At 45.0% G+C, this 23398-nt stretch overlaps 1 protein-coding gene across 3 annotated transcripts in view; it reads right to left on the reverse strand.

The window, feature by feature from the left end:
* PDE10A (phosphodiesterase 10A) overlaps positions 1 to 23398 on the reverse strand; it is a 577986-nt gene that overhangs the window by 15973 nt on the left and 538615 nt on the right. For all 3 annotated transcript variants that reach the window (XM_027552017.1, XM_027552018.1, XM_027552016.1), the window contains 5 exons: positions 19640 to 19782; positions 17330 to 17413; positions 15720 to 15870; positions 14198 to 14353; positions 6605 to 6777 (listed from right to left, as the gene is read on the reverse strand). In XM_027552017.1, coding sequence (XP_027407818.1) covers positions 6605 to 6777; positions 14198 to 14353; positions 15720 to 15870; positions 17330 to 17413; positions 19640 to 19782 — 707 coding nt within the window. The remainder of the gene's footprint in view (positions 1 to 6604; positions 6778 to 14197; positions 14354 to 15719; positions 15871 to 17329; positions 17414 to 19639; positions 19783 to 23398) is intronic.

The raw sequence follows: 23398 nt of genomic DNA on the forward strand, positions 1-23398 counted from the left end.
ACAGCGGAGCCTGTGGGGCTACAGTCCACAGGGTTGCAAAGAGTTGGACATGACTGAGCGACTGAGCACAGCATTAGTAATCTCTTCTACAACCTTACTTTTCATAAGGACAAGTGGGTATCATGTATCTAACAGGCAGTCTAGATGACTTTAAAAATGTCACTGAGACTTAAAACGTGTACTCACCCTGTGACCCCAAAATGGATGTCATGTGAAGATATAAACCCCTTAAAATGATCAGAAAGCCCACGTTTTCTTGCTGAGGTGGTTTCCTAAGGACTTTGCGGTTTACAGGAAGAATATTTATTTCTGGATTTGGGCTTCTAAAGCAATGACTGTATTTTCTGTTTGCGTAACAGGCCAGTTCATTTAAACAGAAACAGAACATGAAAAATACTATTATTTTGTTAACAATAATAATAATAAAAATAATAATAATTATTTCATGAGACTTAAATAATTCAGTCTCATTCAATCTACATTCACACAAAAGAATCAGCACTCATTTCTTTTGGATAAATATTGCAATAAGCTTCATCTCAAGAAAGATTTCTTATCTCATAAATCTAAGGAAAAAATGTTAACATAAATGGGCACTAGAAAGCATGTGAACCAGTTCTCTCCCTGGATATGACTCCATAGGCAGCATCCTTACCATTGGGGTTGAAAGGATAATAACCTACTTATCATTCAGACTTCACTGTCAAAAGTACTTAGAAAAAAAAATTTACCAGTATTTTACTGTTAACCAAACAAATAAAAACAAGACAGATAAGATCTGTATTAAATGCCTTTAAAAAATTACTTTTTTTTTTTTTTTTTTACTGTTAATGACAAATTAATTGGATAGTGATGGTTTCCTGGAAATATTAACCTGAATCGGAATTGTGTTATTTCTGTCTATGAATGGGATATAGGCCTAACTGGTGACTCACTCACTTCAGTCGCTCAGTCATGTCTGACTCTTTGTGACCCCATGGACTGCAGCATGGAGACCTAATTCATACTGCATTCTGATAGCCAACTCTGAAAGGGATGGAGTTTATGCCAACTGTGCTCTTGGCATGACCTTGCCTGTCCTCCTCACTAAGAACACTGCAGTGAGAGCCCGGTACGTGACGCCTCTACTACTGACGGTTCCAGGAGGGTAGCTTCGAGGGGTGGGGGGGTGGTGCAGTTCACCACATTCATTTATTCCAAAAAGTTCTGAAGGCCTGTATGTGTCAGACACGGTTCTAGAAATGAGTAAAATAAGCCCTGCTCAGAAGAATTGATGCTTTTGAATTGTGGTGTTGAAGAAGACTCTCGAGAGTCCCTTGGACTGCAAGGAGATCCAACCGGTCCATCCTAGAGGAAATCAGTCCTGGGTGTTCACTGAAAGCTGAAACTCCAATATTTTGGCCACCTGATGCGAAGAGCTGACTCATTTGAAAAGACCCTGATGTTGGGAAAGACTGAAGGCAGGAGGAGAAGGGGACGACAGAGGATGAGATGGTTAGATGCCACCACTGACTCAAGGGACATGAGTTTGGGTAAACTCCGGGAGTTGGTGATGGACAGGGAGGCCTGGCATGCTGCGGTTCTTGGGGTTGCAAAGAGTCGGACACAACTGAGTGACTGAACTGAACTGAACTTGTAGGAGTAATCTTCTAGTGGGGAAAAGCAGAAGGTAAGAGAAAATTTTCATTCAATGAGTGTATAGAAAAATACTTCAAAGGAGGCAAACATATGAAGACGAGTGAGAGTCCAGTGGCGATGACAGTGTGCAAGTCCTAACTCGGGAATAAGCGCTGAGTGGTTGCAGAACAGCAGGAAAGCCAGTCCGGCAGAAACACAGCAGGGAGGTGGGGCGTGGGCTGCTTGTTGCTGAGTCTGGAGACAGACGGGAACATTCTGACGGCAAGCACCTGGAGGCTGAGGGTACAAGCTTGACCTGCCACGTTTTCAGAGACGCCCCTCAGAAGTGCTCAGCGGAGGACGGGCTGAAGACCTGTGTGGGGGAGGCTGCTGAGAAGGCCTGCAGGAGAACACCGGCATCCAGAGGGGCGGGCACAGCGGTGTGAACAGAGGCGACGGCAGAGGCCCCTGGACTGCAGAGACCCAACCAGTGCATCCTAGAGGAGATCAACCCCGAATATCCACTGGAAGAACTGATGCTGAAGCTGAAGCTCCAATACTTTGGCCACCTGATGCAAAGAGCCAACTTATTGGAAAAGACCCTGATGCTGGGGAAGACTGAAGGCAGGAGGAGAAGGGGACGACAGAGGATGAGATGGCTGGATGGCATCACTGACTCAACCAACAAGAGTTTGAGTAAGCTCAGGGAGAAGGTGAAGGACAGGGAAGCCTGACGTGCTACAGTCCATGGGGTTGGACACGACTTAGCGACTGAACTACAAGTGGAGACAAAGAAAGTAGGAGGAGCGTTAGAGGCAGTGCGTGAGTATTCAGTCGTGTCCGACTCTGTGTGCCCCACGGACTACAGCCGCCAGACTCCTGTATCCGTGGAATTTTCCAGTCAAGAACACTGGAGTGGGCTGCCATTTCCTACTCCAATTTTAAGGAAACTCTATCGTGTTGTCTATCATGGCTGTAGGGATTTACATTTCCACCAACAGTGCAGCAGAAACTAACACATTTTAAGTCAACTACATGCCAATACTAATTTAAAAAAAATCTTTTTTTAAAAGCCAAGGAACAGAGAGTCCTAAAGGAAGCAGCGATTGAAAGTCTCAACTACGCTGATGACAAGACACACTTTAAACACAAAGATGCAGGCAGTGTGGCGGTAAAGGGCTGGAAAAAACACTGCCGTTAAGTGACCACAGTCACAGGAAACCAGCCCCTCTCACCACATGGGCCACAGCCTCGTCTCACTCAGCGAAGCTATGAGCCATGGCCTGTAGGGCCACCTGAGACAGACGGGTCACGGCGGAGAGTTCTGACAAAACGGGGTCCACGGGAGAAGGGAATGGCAAACCACTTCAGTATTCCTGCCTTGAGAACCCCATGAAACCACGGGGTCGCAAAGAGTCGGACACGACTGAGCCACTGAACTGAACTGAAGCAAGCACGGGAAGGCTGGTGTGGCTACGAGACACAGAAAACTTTAAGGCGAGAGGTACCATCAGGATGAAAGAGACCTTCATAGCGACACGAGGCTCAGTCGTGGAGAAGACAAAAGAAATACACAGATGTCTAGGCACCTAATGAAGTTTCTAAACACATGAAGCAAAACTGAGAAATATATCAAATTCATAACTTTTTAAATACTGGAAACTGTATTTCCATTAAAAATGGGAAAAATACATTCACAAGTGATAAAATCTATGATATGACCAGTATAATTTTACTAACAAAAAGTGATAGGATCTGTGCAAACAAACCATATAAAATATTATTCAAGACTAAAAAGTCACAGCAATGCTCTTGGATAAGAAGCCAATATACTCTCATTTACAAGTGAAGAGATAAATGCAATAGAGCTGCGATTAAAATCCCAAGGTGGATATTTTTAATTGAAAACAAACCTGATTGATGGAATGTTCTTTTTGTTTATAAGTATTCACTATGAAGAGGATAAAGGGTCAATACGTGTGTAATTTATACGGAAATGGCACAGTGAAAAATAGGCAAAAAGTATTTTAAAATGTTAATAATTCTTGAATGTGGGTATTAGTATATATTTCAGCATAATTTCTACCATTCTTAAGTTTGAAATTTTTCTTATAAAAATATAAAAATTCATTTATTAAGTACCAATTTCCATGAAATTTTTGGAAAGCAAATGAAAGATGAAAATTATCTTGCCACGTATGTATGATAAATTTTAACATAGTTACAATAGTCAAAATAGTATGACCACAGTTGAGGATTAACATTTAAATGGCTTAAGGAGTCAAAAGAAGTATTCTAGTCTATATGAAAACTTCAATTCAATGGAAAAGAACAGATTGTTAATTGAATGCTATTGATTCAACTCATCAGAAAGAAATAAAGTTTGGTTCATAAAAATGTAATTTCAGAAGCATTAAGATCTAATTACAAAAATATGCAAAGAAAAATTTAAGCACAGTTTACACTCCTTTGAGGACAGGGGAGGCCTTCATAAGCAAGACAGGAAGCCGGACTTGAAAAAACAAATGACAGATTTGGACTCAAGAAATTTAATTTCTTTGCAGTTAAAATACGAATAAAATTTTTGAAAGACACTTAAAAGAAAATGTAACATGACAGAGAAAATCTTAACATCCTTAACAAAAATTAGAATGCGAACTGATTTGTGAAAAATTGTAAAGAATCCAACAAAGAAAATACACAAATTGTGAACAAACAGAAGTAGGAACAACAGTCAACAAACATGGAAAGGTCTGGAATGCAGGCATCTATCAGAGAATGGCGTATTCAAAGAGAAACAGCTTTTAGCCTATGTTAGAAGAAGTGTACATTTCTACAGTTCTTTTAGAAAATTTAATTTTCTTTTAGAAAATTTTCTAATACCATATGTGATATGACATATATATTTATAAAGGACAGTAGATAAGAGAGTTGGTTACAGAATTAATAATAGTGCAAAATTGCAGAAGCATTTGATTAATAGAAAGAAGGTTTAATGAGCCAACCCCAGAGACTGAGGAAGCTTTACGATCACATTTTTGTTTAAAAATATAGGCTCGTGCACAAACACACAGCCGTGAGTAAACACAGGGGAAGGCATGGGATGGCACCACACCAAGCCTGCTATTCGCTGTGGGCCACAGACAGAAGCAGGGCACCCTCGGGCTTCTCATCCATGCTGTGCGGATAGGGCAGTAACGCTATCAGTTCTACGCGGCCATTCTGTATCAGGGCTTGAGCAGGAGTGTTCTGGTATCTGCAGGGGTCAGGGAACGAATGCCTCCCCCACCGACACACTGACGGATGGCTCTATTATTGCTTTTCTTGTATATGGCTGCACTCTTTAAACTGTTAAAACAAATATGCATTATCTTTAAAGTTACTAATCACCCCGAAATTATTCAGTCATCATAACTGTACAGTAAACACCACTAACGTGGATACATGCATGATGCACCAAGCATAGTATCATTTGCAATTACGTTTTTAAATTTTTCTATTTCATAATAATATTATTATCATAATCATTTTGCTAAAAACATGTGCAAGAAACTTGATCCTACTTACACAGCTCTTCTTTGTAACCTAAAGACAATGAAGACACAGAGTTTTCAGCAACTTGAAGGATGCCGTAATGTCGGGCATATTTCTCCAATCTTATAATTGCCATAAGAGAGAGAACTGTGAATAAACACCTGTTCCTACAGGTCTTGGCACAAGAACTACACATGAAATCTGCCAGAGGCAGAGACATATGAAGAACTGCAAATTGCTTGGCACCCCTCAGGCTGCAGGCGGAGGAGTGGGCATCTGTGTGACACGGACGCTCCCACCATCCTGAGAGGCTTCCGGCAACACGTCCAGACGATTCTGTGAAACTAAGACTCTCTAAGAAATTAAGCATTTCTTTTCCTCAAAGTGACTCCCCGTAAAACGTTTGATGATCATATTCTAGAGGAGATTAGGTTTATTATGCATCTGTCTGTAGTTATTTGTAAACATAAAGTTTTGTGTTTGGGACCCCTGAGCAAATTGCTTCTAAAAACTAAAGGTAGATTCCTCTGGAAAGAAACGTTAGGACCAGTACCTTAATGGATCACAGAGTAGGGCACACAAAGCACCTGAATAAAGAGTGGATTCAAGTTCAGCAAGACTGGAATGAACCGATAAGCAAGTGCTCCCAGGTCTAAAGATGTATCACTTGAGATGGACTTGGTCAGATATGCACCCTGCAACAGCAAAGTCCTAGAAAGAGAAGCTGGCCAGGGCAAGAGGCGTTTTAGCCAACGGACTGAGATCTAACGGACAGACGGGTGGACAGGCTCACAAAGAAAAGACCTGATGCATTCCTGAATCCAGCAGGCAAGTCACACCTTCTCAGAAAAAAAGGAATCAAGCCACCTCAGCCTGATGCCACTGGAGCATTTAAGGACCCTCATTCTCTGTTTTGACTCCACGTTCAAACAGACTCTGGATGGCCACTCAGCTTCCTAAGATTGTGACCACACTGAGTGCCAATGTTCTGACATGTGCAGCTACAACACACGTTTGCAGATTAGTAACATGGAATGCAAGTCTTACACATCAGTCACACTGGCTTGGCGAATAGGATTTGGATTCTGATGAATCCATTTCTGTTTGCTTCTGAGTCTGAGAGGTCAATGACCAAATGCTGGATTGTGATAAATCTGAGGAGAGGCGTCTTGCAAAATGACTTCCCTTTGACAGTACCCACTCCTATGCGACCAGTGTAAATTCCAATTGGTAGTTTAGTTATCTTCACAACACACTGTCAGCGATCTTGTCAAGCAATGAAATATCCAAAGTAAATATAAAATGCACATAAAATAAACAAACAAAAAACGCAAAAATTCCATTTACATTTCTGTTTTCAAATATAAATTTGAAATTACGCTTTTGTTTTATAATATACATTTATTCCAAATAGCACTGCCTGGGCTACTGAACTTTCAGAAGCGCTTTTTACCTATGTGATTGGTTATTAAGGTTCAGCGACCCGGTCTGGTACATCTCTTCCAGCTGCTTCCGGTTCCCGAAGTACAGAGCGAGGTCCGTGGCGATGATGGCTTTGCGGATGATCTCAAGCACCTGCTCGTATTCACTGGAGCTCAGGGTGGAGAAGATGTTGTGTCCTTCCAACTAGGGCAAGACACAAGCAAACACACATAAGCACAAACACCCACACGCCGACAGCAAGCGCTGGCTCCCACCTTGCGACACAGGCGGTGCCAGGAAACAACAGTTGGTTGTCGTTTAGGTCACGAACAGAATCTGCCTGCAATGCAGACCCGGGTTTGATCCTCTGGACAAGGAAATGGCAGCTCACCCCAGTAAACTTGCCTGGAGGATTCCATGGACAGAGAAGCCTGATGGGCTACAGTCCATGGGGTCACAAAGAGTCAGATACGACTGAGTGACTAACGCTTTCAGGACACATTTGGGTGGAATAAAAGGACAGTTTGAAATGACCAATGAAATCAGTGTTTTGGTTTCTCCTTATGATACAACAATGAAGCTACCACTTAAATGAACTATTTAAACCACATAACATTTCCCACCACAGAATTCCAGCAATTTAAATATATACCTAGTTTGGAGATATTTCCAGTAAGTAATTAAAGGATTGGAATATGTAAAATATTTAAGTGAAAGAATTTTCCTTTTACACTAATTAAAAATTTTGGTAATTTTCATATTATAGTAGAAATTAATGGGCTTAAAAAATCATCTATACCCTTGTCCATTTCTGCAAGCCTAGTGAATATGAACCTAATTACTCTGTACCATAGAAGAAAATGTCCCAGTACTGGAAAATTCATAGGCATATTAAAAACTCTCCCTACACACAGGAATGCTTCTACATAAAACACACATCCCTGAGGCACAAAAACTGGAAGGCCATCGCTTTTTGTCCTCACGGTACGTGGACACAGCAGATCACCACCCTGAACAAGACCAAACATCTGTCATCCGGATTCTATTTCCTCAGAATTATTCTTCTATATGCGAATCTCTTCAACCTTTTTCCAATAATTTCCCTCAGAATTTTAAGTTTTGATTTGTAATTGAGACTAAAATGTGGCATTTCTGTTCAAACAAAAAAGGTTGAGATTCAACTTGTGGGTTCATCAATTATTTTTTAATGATTTATTAGTCAACATAATTATACTGAGCTACTACTGAGTTGGTAAAGAATCTGCCTGCAATGTGGGAGACCCGGGTTTGATCTCTCTGTTGGGAAGATCCCGTGGAGAAGGCAACAGCTACCCCGTCCAGTATTCTAGCCTGGAGAATTCCACTAGAATTCTCTGTATAGTCTATTCCACTGGATAGTCCATGGGGTCTCAGAGAGTTGGACACGACTGAGCAACAAACGCTTTCATAATTGTACTATAAATTGACTTTTGTTTCCAGTTGTCTTAAACTATATTTACTCACTGATAAAATATGTTACAAACTTGAAATTACTAAAGTACATTTCTTTACAAAATCAGATACCTCAGTAAGACATCATCTGCTTCCTATTACTCTGAAATAAGGCTGTGTGTTCTCCATTTATTTTCAGTTATCAGAATCTTTCTGAATTATTTACTGTTAAGGTATTACATTTATATTTAAATTATCCTATGGTACAATGGTACGACCCAACAACGGAGTTACTTATAATCGGCTCTTGTTCTGACGATGGTATCTGTAGAACGGTCTAAAATTATAAACCCCTTTCAAACTCATGATTTCACTTTCAAATGATAAAATTTCAATAAATCTTTGATATATAGCTAAAATGAAGTGTTTGCTGAAACACTAATGACATTTTTATTTGACTAAAGAAAGCCAGCCCAGACCTCACTCTCCAGCAGTCCTGCCCCCTCTCCCCACATTATGAATCACTACTGTGGGAACAGTAGGCAGAGGCTGGTGCATTCTGGGACTTTGGAAGGAAAAAAGTCAATGATGCAACTAATTGCGTCCAGCATTCAAAACAACGATGCTTTGAAAAATATACAATATTTATTTTGATGTTTAATTGCCAACTGCATCAACCATATACTAGGAAACGTAAGAGCACTGTAATTAAGAACACAGATTTTGGAGTCAAACACCTCTGGTTGTTAATATCCTCCTGCTCCTTACAAGCTGTGTGACAATGAACAAGTACCTTAACCTCTTGGATGTGCATTACTCTTATTTGGAAAATGGACATGAATAATAATACCTGTCTCTCCGGATTCCATAAAAAGCAAATGTATTAAGTGCAAAATTCTTGTTTATTGGAAATACCTAAAAATGAGGGCTTCCCTGGTGGCTCAGACGGTAAAGAATCCGCCTGCAATGTGGGAGAGACCTGGGTTCAATTCCTGGGTTGGGAAGATCCCCTGGAGGAGGGCATGGCAACCCACTGCAGTATTCTTGCCTGGAGAATCCCATGGACAGAGGAGCCTGGTGGGCTACAATCCAGGGCATCACAAAAAGCTGGACACTACTGAGCGACTAAGCACAGCACAGAGCTGATGAGACTGCCTGTGCTGACAGGGATGATGGTAAAATCTAGCAGTGTAACTTCTGCAGGCAGACTTCAGGGAGAGAGAGGAGAGACAAGCAAACAAACCTACATGTCCAGAAGCGAAAGGGACGGCCAGAGACCTCCTCTCTACTTAGGATTCATATGTAGAAAAGGATGGATTTCAGCTAACCTCTGTAATAAACTAACACACTGTAGCCTGTAAGTCAGGACAGTGTTGAGTATAAGTACAACAATTTTGCTACAGTTGCAACAGACAACAATAAATTCTACATACTGCAGATGGACTGTGTCACAGAAATGCTACTGCTAGAAAAACTCATGAAAATGTCACAGGATCCCAAAATGTTGGGATAAAGGTGATGTTTTAAAAACCTAAACATGTTTCACAAGCACTAGGCAATTTAAGATTAATGGAATAGTGAGACAGGTTTCTGAGTGATAAGAATAATCCTCCCTAATTGGTCTGGTTTCTAAAATGCTGGCTTTTGGGTACCCACCACGAGGTATTCACAGAAGGAGAAAGACAGAAAAAGGGCAGCTTCAGTATTCAAAACAATCATTAACATCTTCTTATGAAATAATTTTTAATATTAAAATGAACATTATTATGAATATTAAATAAAGGAATAGTGAATGAGCATTAAAATGGCTTTAGTATTCTAACACTAAAAACACATGGGTGCGTTTTAGATTAAGAAAACGGAGCTTATTCAGTCACTCTGCACACAGACTAGACTCCGTGCCTGAAGTCATTCCACTTGACTCCACGACTGAGCCACCTACACGCTCTGTCCTGAGGACACGTATGTACTCGCTTCCCCCTAAATGAAAGCTGGCAGCTTCCAGTCTCCACACTGCGCCCACACTGCTCTGCCCTCTCTGACTCCGAGTCCACAGTCGTCACGTTGCCCACAGCGCCCGTGTAAGCAGACGCGGGAGAGGCCCGCAGCGGCGGCAATGAACAGGGCTTACCACACAGGGGAGAGGCGCGCTGAACTCACAGACAGAAGATTCCGGGACATGTGAGGTGTCTGCGGGCGTCTGGGGGGCTCAGGGCCGAGGGAAGGGGCACACACCTGTGCCCCAGCTGTGTGGAGATGTTGTACAATGATTTCACTGGAGGAGGAAATGCCTGAGCTGACCCTTGAAGACAAGGAGACGCTTGAAAGAAAGAAAGTGGGAACTGGACAGGGCAGAGAGTCAGGAGAGTTTGGGGCCACAGAAGCATGGTAGATACAACGGTTCTGGAATGTGCAGGGGCTGTTCATCAAGGACTGCCTATCAGTTAAGAAAGGAGCTTTATTCTTGACGTCCTGGCACCCACTGGTCAATTTTAAAACAGGAGAATAACATGTTCAGACATATACATGGAAGGCAGACCTGAGACCCACAAGCCTGGGGAAACGGCGGTCACCAGGGGAAAAAGGCAGTCAGACCGACAGCGTCCAATGACGGTGAACTCTGGGACATCCCCGCAGAAGGTCCCTGCTGGCCACGCAGGAGGCTGTGGTGCCCAGAGGGGCCCGTGCAGCGTCCACCGCGGATGCCAGCGGGCGCTTCTGTCCAGCCGCCCATGGCCTGCACACGGCCCGGCTCCATCACTGGAGGGCAGACCCGGGGCCACTGAGACAGGGTGGCTCAGCCCCGCTGAGAATGGGAGCCTCTCTTCTCTCCTGGTGCGCTGAGACTTCCTCCTTCATTCCTGACGCGATCTCCTGCCTACACCGTCCAGCGGGGAGGGAGCTTCCCTGCACCCTCCTCACGGATGAACGTGCGGGCCTGGGTGACGGACAGACACCCCCCCGGCCCCCTGTACCAGGACAGATACCGACAAGGGTGAACGGCAGACACCAGCCGGCCCCCCGTTCTGCGACGGATACCCGACCTGTACCACGAATAATACTGTGTGTGGGGGGGTTGGACTGAGGTCAGCTGTCAAGGCCATTGGCTCAGTCTCTCTGTGCATCAGTGCTGCTGTGGTCACATGGGGTCCTCTTCCCCGTGTCCCCCCACCCCCCGTTGTCCAGATTGTCTACTAAGGAAGTGCGGCAGCCCAGTAAAAGTCAGCCTTGGGGTGAATAAGACTGATACACACACACGCACACGCACAGACCTGGCTTGGAGAAGGCCTGTGGGCAGCTCCCCTATCCGTCAGAGTGAACGCTTTCTCTCCAGCCACGTGGCCGGAGGGCACCGTTGCAGGACCGCTGAGGTCTGCACGGTGATGGGGAAGAAGAAGAAGCCTGTGCGGCGCTCCAAGAGGCCGCGGGGAGAGCCACTCCTTACAGGGGTTGCTGGCGGACAGAGCTCCCAGAGCGGTCCGTGTCTGCTAAGGAAGCACCGTCTGATGCTTCAGTGACGGGACGGTGGCATTTTTACCATTACCCGAGGATGTCACCTTAACTGTTTAGCCTGGAAAGCCTCCTGACCACACTCACACTTGGTGGGACTTGGTGACTGGAGGCGGGGAGGGCGACCCTGCCAGGGTCACTGCGCCGCGATGGGTGAGCAAGGCACCACCGCAGGAGCTGCGGAAGAAGCACACCAGCCAGCCGCACGGACGCCGAGTCCAGCGTCTGGAGGCAGAACCTCAGCGGGTCCCGGGTGGACACGCCAAGAGGCAAGCCTGGGAGGGCGGTGGGGCCGCAGGAGGTGGGCAGAAGGCAGGGGTCCTGCCTCCCTCTCGTGCTGCTGGGGAGGGGCTGGTGCCCTTCTCACGGTACCCCGGGCCTAAATCCTGTGCTAGGAGGCACGTGTGCTGTTGGCAGGAATTCTCAGAGGCAGTTGGATGGATGTGAGAAGGAAAACTCAGGAGCATGTAAAATCAGCAGGGTAGACATCTCCAGAACACGAAGGAAAATCCTCCGAAATACTCCTGCCCATGGGGGTGGGGCCATGAGTCTATTCCCGGCCGTTTCCCCAGTCACAGCTGCACAAGAGGTGCTGGTCAGTCCAGAATATGCCTGAGCCTGTGGCCACGCCTGGTTCCTCTAGCCAGCGACCCCAGTCCTCTACTGAGGAGCGCACCTTCTCTAAAGACACGAGAGCAAATGCAGAAACATACCTAACCAGTGACCGAAATCCCTTCTCTAATACTTGGAATCTAATGCCCCCCCAACAACTCTGTGGATGTCAACAGCTTGACTGAACCTAATTCACTGCCTTGAGTTTCAGTGACCATGTTCTGACCATTCTGGGAACACTGCATTATGTAATATGCAGTCCCCACATTGCTGAGGATTTGCTGAAAATGAGATAAACCGTTGACACCACCTTCACCTTCAACGGCAAAAAACAGAGGCAGTCTTCCTTGCCTGGGTCACACCCTCCCCATCCCGCCCCGCTGGTATCACTGCTGTTACCACTCAGGTCAGGTTTCAGTCCATCGCAACCCTGGCCTTTATAAAAGCTAATTCTATTATGTTTAGAAAAGGTTTTCTGAAGAAACTTTATGAAGGTTATCAAAATTCACTGGCAGATTTAAATAGCAGAGATGTCATCACAGCCAAATGCATGAACTCACTTAGGACTCAGGAAGCACACGGGGTTGAGGAGGCCTAAATATCTCTAAGCGAAAGCATGCTGACGTCATCTCTGGCATTTACCTTTCTTCCTGTACAAGTAAATGGTCTCACAGGATGAGTAAGGGCAAAGAAGGTATAAACTGTCATAAAGTTTTATAATATCTGCCTACAGAAAGCTCATTTTAGTATGTGTGTGTTTTAATATATATATGTGCATACCTATAACACACATTTATTATACACACACATATATAGGTACACACATATCTATATTTTATGCATATATGCAAACACATACACACCCACACATATCCATACACATCTTTCATCTTGCTTAAATTTCCAGGTATATATGGATCTACCTACCTGTCCATCCAAACCATCCATCCATCCGTACATACATCACTTAACAAAATGAAGGACAGGGACCATCAGGAATGGTGACTCCCTGTTGCTTTCGGGGACAGAACCGGCCTGGGGACAGGTGGGACGTTTGGCCCCTGTCAGACGCGGCTCCGGCCGGGCAGACCTCTCCCCTTCCCCAGCAGGGAGTCAGAGGAGCACCTGCATTCCAGCAGGCTCACGTTCACCTTGGCAGCCCCGAGGAAAAGGAGCGTGGACAGGCACAGTCTGCTGGGCTCGGGAAGATCCGGTGTGCGGTACCACCAGGCATGGGGGCAGGGGGACACTGAGGAGCCCCCTGGAGAAGCTGGCGGGAGGAAACCAGCCCTGGGTGGGCGGGGGCCTGGGCTGCTCCAGGAAGGAAGGCTGCCCTGAGCGGTAAACACCCTTTGCTTCGCAGGTGACCACAGCGGTCGCTGCTGAGGTCCTGCCGGGGGTGCCTCACATTCTTGCAAATTCAGAATCCTTCCGGTAACCAGACCCATAATCAGGGGACCTAATGAGGTATCTCTTCCTCCTTCAAGGTGCTAACACTGAGAGGAGGAAACGGGGTCCACTATTCTGAATCAAACACAGAGCATATTTTAAAAATTGTGATGGAAATCAAATCTATGAGGTAATAGCTACTTTAAGATGAGTTTGAGGAAAAGCTTTAAGTGAAGAAGCAAATGCATCTCACTGTGATGTGAGAACTGGCAGCGTCCAGAGTAGTCACTAAGAACATCGTAAAAGCTACAGAATTACAAACACACAAAAGGAAAAAAAGAACTTCAATGCACTTAAAATCTTACCTGCCTAACTTTAGAGATTTGTTGGTCAGCACATTCTAGTTGTAGAATATGACAATCCACATAGATTAAATGAACTATGTGAAATAGTTCATTTGCCTCAGGGGATAAGGTACTTAAAAACCGAATGTGGTTACAAAATATATATATATATAAATCTTCAAAAAAGAGCCTTTTTTCAAAAAAAAAAAAACCAACACGATTATCTGAGAACAACTCTAAGGAACGGTTCTACAGTAAAACGTGGCTGCTGTTTTTAAAGAGGGCCGCAACTACCGAAGCCAGGAGTCTCTCAGAAGGCGACGGGCCTGGCGGCTCACCTGCAGGATGGACACGGTCTGCGAGAAGTGGTGCTGCTCCATGGTGGACGTGGAGTAGAGCGCGGCCAGCGGGTGGTCGAACTTCTGCAGGTAGCTGTTGCTGAATCCCCGGTGGTCCAGGTCGTGGCACAGACACGCGATGAGCAGCCCTTTGCGCTTAAGAGACAACACAGCACAGACGTTCAAAACAAAGAAACGGGGCTCTCACGCTGACTTCTGTCACGGATGCAGCCCCCGGCCTCAGGAGCAGCGGCCATGCCGGATAACCCAGCCAGCCCCCGGCCTCAGGAGCAGCGGCCATGCCGGATAATCCAGCCTCCTTTTTAACCACGTTGCTTTCTGCCGCTGACTCTGACAGCCAGATTACTATTGAGGTTTCCTGCTGAGCTCTGGGAAAAAGGTTTTAAGTGGGGGCAAATTAAAGCAAGGGCTCCAACAAAGGACAGATAAAGTGAATCTGCAAAAGGAGAAGGCAGTTTCCATTCTTCTTTCAAAAATCTATTGGACACTAAATTCCAGCGATGGTATGGTTATCGTGAATGAGGACTGTAACAAGGAAATCATAAAGCATGGGGCAGGCAGCTCCTTTTCTCTGCAGGGTCACGAGTCCTGGAGCAGGAGGAGAGAAGGGGGTTGAGTTGGGGCCTTCACAACGGCCGCTGGGGCCGATGCAGAGAGGACAGCGTGGCCACCGGGAAGGTCTGCCTGGGAGTGGCACAGCTGGGGTGAAGGCACTCCGGTCCCCGAGCTCGAGGCTGGGTGGCCAAGGAAGGGCTAGACAGCAGGGCATGAACGGACAGGGGTGCCCGCGTCCTCTTTGAGTGTGTCACCAGGTCCACGTCTGTCAATCAGTGGAGCCTCACAGTGCCCCTGTCTTCTTGTGAGGGAAAAGGTCAGATCAGCGTTTATGTTTTAACTGCATCTCATGTTCTGGGCTCTCGGGGGACAGGATAAGTGTCCAGTATCTAGGGCGTGAGGGCAACGACAGCAGCTGGCCTCATCTACGCCCTTTTCGGGGGATAGGATAAGCGTCCACTATCTAGGGCGTGAGGGCAACGACAGCAGTTGGCCTCATCTACGCCCTTTTCGGGGGACAGGATAAGTGTCCACTATCTAGGGCATGAGGGCAACGACAGCAGTTCGCCTCATCTACGCCCTTTTCGGGGGACAGGATAAGTGTCCACTATCTAGGGCGTGAGGGCAACGACAGCAGCTGGCCTCATCTGCGCCCTTCAGTACAGTTCGGCTTTACCAGGGAAGAGAGACCACAAAAACCAGTGCTTCGTTGAGGGACGTTTTGGCGACACTGGAATGTCCGTTTCTATATTTCTTATACAAAACAATAGGAAAAAATGCTTGGATGCTGCCATTTAAAACTCTGCTGCTCATGAATCTACTGAACCAAAGTTTGTCCTGGAATAACATGGCACCTAATTATATCGTGAATGGGCTGCAGACACAGAGTGTTCAAACCCACTCCAGCCATCTGAAAACGGGGCAAAGGAAGGGCGCGCGCACGCACCTCGAGGTCGGTGAAGAGCCCGCGGCTGTTCTGCAGGATGGCGTACATGCAGTGGGCCACCGTCACCGCGTGCTTCCAGTTGTGGTAAGGAACCCGGCGGTAGTTCTTCTTCACAGACATGATGAAACGGCACAACTTCTCCAGCTCGAAGCTGTGCGGAAGAGACACCGTCACGACAGAAACTGGTAAAGAAACAACGGGCTCCAGGAGGCAGCTCTGGTCTAGACACATGGGTCTGTGCCCACACACACCTGCCCCGGGGAGACTTCCGGGGCGCTGAGTGAGCCTCGTTCACCAGCTCCCTGGCATTCCTCCAGCCAGCAAGGAAGGAGGACTCTTTACCGGCTTCCTCTCAGACACTGTAATGGGCCCACCAGCGAGCAGACCCCAGAATCTGCTTGCCTTCCCTACCATCGACTCCCATCACCGCTTCCTGAACAGTCAACCATCTCCTGCAGCCCACAGGGTCAACAGACAGCAACATACCATCACCCTGCTCAAGGGTGTTCTGAGAGTTTCTTCTAAAAAAAGGGCATTCACGTTCACAAACTGCAAACGTGCACACCATAAGAATTTTCTAGATGAGAGGCTATCCTTTGAAAAGGAATCCAAATTACTGTGGTACACTCAAATTATCAACTGGCAGTGGCAGATGGTCACACTCAAATACTTAACAGTACATGAAAGACTATGACGCATGCTCTTACTCTACAGTGTGGTAATAGATTTTGTATTTTTTTAAAATAGATTTCTTTAGAGCCCCACTAACTCTCTCAATGGATATGAGGCAACTTAAGACAAAAGCGTGTCAATATGAAACAGGGCTCTGGAAATACCAGAGATGAGAGTTCAGAAAACCTCTAAATATTAATACGCATAACCTTTATGTTTCTCTACTGAAAATTTCCGAATAGTCCCTGAAGTATAAGGTGTGTCATTACAAGAGTTTCATCTGGTCAAACTCTCAACTGCTATCTAAGAAATAAGTTAGGTTATCTTGCGCTCATTCTTTTGAAACAGTGATTTATAAAAGCCGCTGATGGGAATAAGAGAAAACAGAATTCAGTGGGACAGGAGTGACAATTTAGCTCTAGAGAAGCCAAGAGCCTCGATAAGCCACTTAATGACTAGTGGAAAAAAGAAAGAAACATTTCTTGCATTTTAACTATGTGTTTAAGCTACATTAAAAACAAACGAACGAACGAAAGGGCTCGCAGTTCCTCAGGGACAGGCCACAGAAGAAGGGGGACGTGGGAGGAACGCGCAAGGTAACGCCGCCGAGCAAAGGACACCACTGAGTCAGGAGGCCTGGCTCCTCCACTCCTGCTCTAACCGGCACGTTAAAGTCAAAGGTGAAAGGCGACGCTGAACGTGTGCGCTTGTTCCAAGACACCCGCAGGATCAGTATGCGATTATTTATCCCAGCTACACCTACATTCTCAGCATCACCTGGTCAGACCTGGTTATGAACCAAGGGAATCTAAGAAGGCTGCACGCTGTCTAATAATCTTAGCCTTTTTTAAAAATTCAAGTGCTTAGAGAAAACAATTTGTGGCATGTTTTAATTATTAACCAAGAATACGGTGAGGCATCAAGGTGGTCCTGCATACCAGGCTGTCCCACAGGATCGGTGGATCATGTACACGAAAATTCCAGGCCACATGTTTTCAAAGGGGCCAACGTCAAAGTGGAACCTGGAATAAACAGAAAGCACAACTCAGGAGGAAACACAGCGAGCTGGGATAAACGTGCAAATAAAGCAAGTAAATTTTATGTCTATGAAGAAACTAAAAGAATACTGGGAGTTCAGCCCCCTGCCTTCTCCCCTCCTCAGTCACATCTCTGTTGTAATCAAATGCTTCCAGGAGGACATTCCACCCACCCCCTCAGGAACTTAGTCCAAGATTTAAGCCACTGCTCAAGTCTCTGTTACAAAGGAATACTGTGGTCATATCATCAGAGCAATGATAAAGGACAACATAATGATGCTCTTAATACCAGACACTCATCAGGACACACACAACACGTACATGACACGGGCCCTACACAATCCATAGAAAAAGGGGGATCTCATTTGAAATTCTTTTAGTGCTGAAAATCCGTCTATTTCCCATTTTAATCCAGAGAAAACTTTTATAAATATTAGTATTCAAAGCTATTACCTATTTTCATATGCTAATTTAGTTGTGGATATTTAACCCCAATAAGCAGAATGCTCAAGTATTAGACCATTTTCCTTTAGGTGCAACACTTCTGACACCAAATGTGTGAGTTTTCCACGCCAAGCAGTTCTCCAGTTCTCTGCAGACACCCACTGATTTCCTAGGATTCAACCCCATTCTCACACTACCTGGAGTTGAGGCAGACCTCACAGCTCAAGGGCTGGGGCCCACAGACTGCTCTACTTTATACGCCAATCACAAGTCAAGGCCACCAGCCCTTCTAATCCATCAGCCATTCCCACAAGCCCCTCCTCGGGGGAGATAATGCGCTAGAACAGCTCCAGAACTCAGAGGAACACTTCAGCTAGACGTCTGGCTTATTATTGGGACACAACTCGAGAGCGGCCAAGAGGAAGAGGTGCCCAGGGCCAGGCAGTGGGGCGGGCCGTGCAGCGCCGGCCTCTCTCTGGGGGCACCCCCTTTCCAGCACCTGACGTGCTCCACAGTCTGGAAACTCTCAGAACCCCTCAGTTAGGGTTTTCTGGAGCTTCCAGCACACGGAGTACAGGTGATGAAATCCTTGCTCACTGGTAGCCCCCACCCCCACCCCGTCTCTCTCCCTGGAAAGGAGTCCATGGGCAGGCCCTCATCCCCCCAGAGTCTTTCATTAGTAAGAACTCTTGAGTGGTTGAAAGAGGCTTAATATGAATAACAAAAGATACCTCTCTCACCCAAATCACTCAGGAAATTTTAAGGGTCAAAGGAGCTCTGTGCCGGGAACTAGCTACACAGCCCACAGGCGTGTGTTTCTTATTGTATCAAAATACATGTGTGTATTACTTGTGCAGTCGTGTCCGACTCTGCAACCCGCGGACCATAGCCCACCAGGCTCCTCCGTCCTGGGTATCACAACACATACCATATATATACACACACACACTATGTAACACATACACTGTCAACACATAAACTGAGGCATATTATTTGAGCAAAACCCACTTGAAAAGGGCAGCACCTACTTAGAGTGGTCAGAAGTCATGGGAACACCTCTATAGAGACTGTGCCAAGAAAATGAACCATCTGATTGGCTCCAGCTAAAGCCTAGCTGGCTGTTCAGAACTGTTGTCCTTAGCATTTCCGTCTGGTGACCCTGAGGCATTTACAGGCTTAGATTCCCATTTGTTTACTAGGCCAGCAGGGCATTAAACGCACAACAATCTAATGACCTCCTTATTTAAATAATTTAACAATACGATTTTTCTTATTTTAAATAACTGTCAGCTCTGGATCACTTTTGAAGATTTTTCTATGTTGTTATTAACACACAGAGTTGGCTTACACTTTTGATGGGCAGTCTGACCACCAGTAACAAATGTATTAGCCTGGGATTAGAAGCGAAGTGTGGATGTTAAACTGTGTATTATAAAGTCTCAAATTTAACTGGCAAACTTAAAACTATATGGAAATGAAAGCTTTCAGTTATCTGAGATTAAATGCCATTTTGAATAGTAAATATTTCATAAAGTATGTAAACAAGAAAAGCTAACATTTAGGTTGGTTCATTTCAAAATGGCATTCAGGCTAGTTTTTCTAAAGATAAAGAGATCCAGCCTTTCCTTCCTTGGAAGGGGGAAATGGTTAGGTCAGAGACCGCACGTGTAACGCAGTATTTATGATTCTACTTTTGGAAGCCACTTCACTCTGAGTTCAATGGGCTGAGAACCGTGGCTGAGGAAGCGGACGGGGCAGGGCGCTCACAGCTCGATCTCTTTGCACAGACGGCCGGGCAGGTTGAAGTGCATGAGGCCTTGCCACTCCTCCGCGGTGCAGATGCTGTGGTAGGACAGCTTCTCCATCGTGACCCTGTAGATGCACTCCGAGTGCCGGATCCTGTGGTACATCTGCGCCAACACAGAAAATGTAAACTAGCGTGTGCGTGGTCGGCATTAAAGTGCAGAGGCTGCTTTAAAAACAAAGCCACAGCTGCAGCTGGCTTCACTATTACTCGTCCTTAACTACTGTTACTGCGTGTTACCATCCGTTAACTACCATCACCATCAGTTCAGTTCCGTTCAGTCGCTCAGTCGTTTCCGACTCTTGGCGACCCCATGGACTGGAGCATGCCAGGCCTCCCTGTCCATCACCAACTCCTGGAGCTTGCTCAAACTCACGTCCATCGAGTCAATGATGCCATCCAACCATCTCATCCTCTGTTGTCCCCTTCTCCTCCAGCCTTCAATCTTTCCCTATTTTTCTCACCATCACTATATATTTTCATATTTACTGAAAAAACCCCCACATGTGACTCTGAAGACACAAATGGCTTTTTAAGAAATTATATATCCATTTTAAAAGACTTCTTAAATTTTGTAACAAGTTTTTTTTTTTTTTTTTTGTCAGACGGCCAGCCATTCTATCTAGGTGGAGAGATTCCCTGGTATGTTATTCTTGGACTCCCAGCCTTGGTGGGAAATAAACATCTGATGTTCATAAGCCACCTAGTCCATGGTATTTTGTTATAGCAGCACAAACAGACTAGGATGCAAAACAACTAAATTGAGACATCAGTTGACTTTTTTTCTGTGTCTCCTTTTAAAAATATTTAGCTTAACTCTTGGTGATCTCAGAGTCCTCTAGTCCAGGGAGTTTGAAAATTTGTTGATTGTAAAGTTCTTTATTGGCAAAATAAGTTTATAGATGCACGTGTAATAAATGTATGCCCCGTGAGAAATTACACACTGTGCTAATATATTGTTTGTACTATAAATTAAAATATAATAGAAAATTTAAAAGATAAAAAGTACGTATTTTAAAAATATTGACTTAGCATGACTCTTGGTCACACTAAACAATGATATATTTTGAAATGAAGCACTATATGTTATCTATTTTCAAGTTTTTTTCTTTATTACTTGGTGAGATGGTGGTGTTTGATTTAACACTTGGAAACAGTGGTACTAGTGGAGAAAAATATGCCAAAAGTGCGTGAGTGTGTGCTAAGTCGTTTCAGTCGTGTCCGACTCTTTGTGACACTCTTTGGACCATAGCTCTCCAGGCTCCTCTGTCCATGCTATTCTCCAGCCAAGAACACTGGAGTGGGTGGCCATGCCCTGCTATAGGGGATCGTCCCTACCCAGGAATGGAACCCGCTTCCCTTCCATTTCCTGCCTTGGCAGGCAGGCAGATTCTTTACCAGTAGCACCACCTATTGGAGAAAAATATGCCAAAAACTTCAGCTCAGTCGCTCAGTCCTGTCCGACTCTTGGTGACCCCACAGCAGCACGCCAGGCTTCCCCATCCATCACCAACTCCCAGAGCTTGTTCAAGCTCGTGTCCATCGAGTCGGTGAGGCCAAAGAGTATGTGAGCAGGACTGCCTGTTCTTATCACACTCACAGTTCTGCTCTCTAAGCACCAATGTCTTTGACTGGAATTCAGATAAATTTCTATTTTCCCTGATGTAAATCAATTACTTTTGCAAACAATCAGCTGCATCTTTATATACTGTCAATCATGTTCAAAACCAGTGACAATCAGTGAAATTCGTCACACAGCAGATATTAATAAGTTGAAAGCTGTGTGATAAAACAGATTTTTTTAAAAATTCAACTTTTGAAGACAGAGAGGGAAACGGAAATAAAAAACAGATGGAACAAACAAAACAAGTAACAAGATTATGGATGTACACCTAAACATAAGACATGCCTGGTCTAAAGAGCCTCATTAAAAGAAAACGTTATCTGAGCAGGAAGCAAAACCCCAACTCACACTGTCTACAAGAAAGAATCCTACTTTAAATATAACAAAGACTCAGATAGGGTCTTCCCTTGTGGCTCAGCTGGTAAAGAATCCACCTGCAATGCAGAAGACCTGGGTTCCATCCCTGGGCTGGGAAGGTCCCTAGAGAAGGAAAAGGCTACCCACTGCAGTATTCTGGTCTAGAGAATTCCATGGACTGCATAGTTCATGGGGTTGCAAAGAGTCGGACACAACTGAGCAAATTTCACACTTGACAGGGTAAAAGTAAAAGGCTGGGGATTCGTCAAACTCAGCAGTGGCCACAGGACTGGAGAAGGTCAGTTTTCATCCCAACTCCAAAAAGACAATGCCAAAGCACGTTCAAATTACCGTATAATTGCACTAATTCCACATGCTAGCAAGATTATGCTTAAAATTCTTCAAACTAGACTTCAGCATTACGTGAACTGAGAACTTCCAGATGTTCAGTCTAGATTTATAAAATGCAGAGGAACCAGAGATCAAATTGCCAACATCCACTGGATCATAGAAAAAGGAACAGAATTCCAGAAAAACATGTACTTCTGGTTCATTCAGTTCAGTTCAGTTCAGTCGCTCAGTCGTGTCCGACTCTTCGAGACCCCATGAACTGTAGTACGCTACAACCTCCCTGTCCATCATCAACTCCCAGAGACTACTCAAGTTCATGTCCATTGAGTCAGTGATGCCATCCGACCATCTCATCCTCTGTCATCCCCTTCTCCTCTGCCTGCAATCTTTCCCAGCATCAGGGTCTTTTCAAATGAGTCAGTTCTTCACATCAGGTGGCCACAGTATTGGAGTTTCAGCTTCAGCATCAGTCCTTCCAATGAACACCCGGGACTGATCTCCTTTAGGATGGACTGGTTGGATCTCCTTGCAGTCCAAGGGATTCTCAAGAGTCTTCTCCAACACCACAGTTCAAAAGCATCAAGTCTTCGGTGCTCAGCTTTCTTTATAGTCCAACTCTCACATCCATACATGACCACTGGGAAAACCATAGCCTTGACTAGATGGACCTTTGTTGGCAAAGTAATGTCTCTACTTTCCAATACGCTGTCTAGGATGGTCATAGCTTTTCTTCCAAGGAGTAAGCGTCTTTTAATTTCATGGCTGCAATCACCATCTGCAGTGATTTTGGAGCCCAGAAAAATAAAGTCAGCCACTGTTTCCACTGTTTCCCCATCTATTTCCCATGAAGTGATGAGACTGGATGCCATGATCTTAGTTTTCTGAATGTTGAGCTTTAAGCCAACTTCTTCACTCTCCTTTTTCACTTTCATCAAGAGGCTCTTTAGTTCTTCTTCACTTTCTTCCATAAGGGTGGTGTCATCTGCATATCTGAGGTTATTGATATTTCTCCCAGTCATCTTGATTCCAGCTTGTGCTTCATCCAGCCCAACGTTTTTCATGATGTACTCTGCATATAAGTTAAATAAGCAGGGTGACAATTTACAACCTCAATGTACTCCTTCGCTATTTGGAACCAGTCTGCTGTTCCATGTCCAGTTCTAACTGTTGCTTCCTGAGCTGCACACAGGTTTCTCAAGAGGCAGGTCAGGTGGTCAGTTATTCCCATCTGTTTCAGAATTTTCCACAGTTTATTGTGATCCACACAGTCAAAGTCTTTGGTATAGTCAATAAAGCAGAAATAGATGTTTTTCTGGAACTCTCTTGCTTTTTCGAAGATCCAGTGGATGCTGGCAATTTGATCTCTGGTTCCTTCCTCTGCCTTTTCTAA

The sequence above is a fragment of the Bos indicus x Bos taurus genome, chromosome 9, assembly GCF_003369695.1.
Source record: "Bos indicus x Bos taurus breed Angus x Brahman F1 hybrid chromosome 9, Bos_hybrid_MaternalHap_v2.0, whole genome shotgun sequence".
Classification (NCBI taxonomy): Eukaryota; Metazoa; Chordata; class Mammalia; order Artiodactyla; family Bovidae; genus Bos; species Bos indicus x Bos taurus.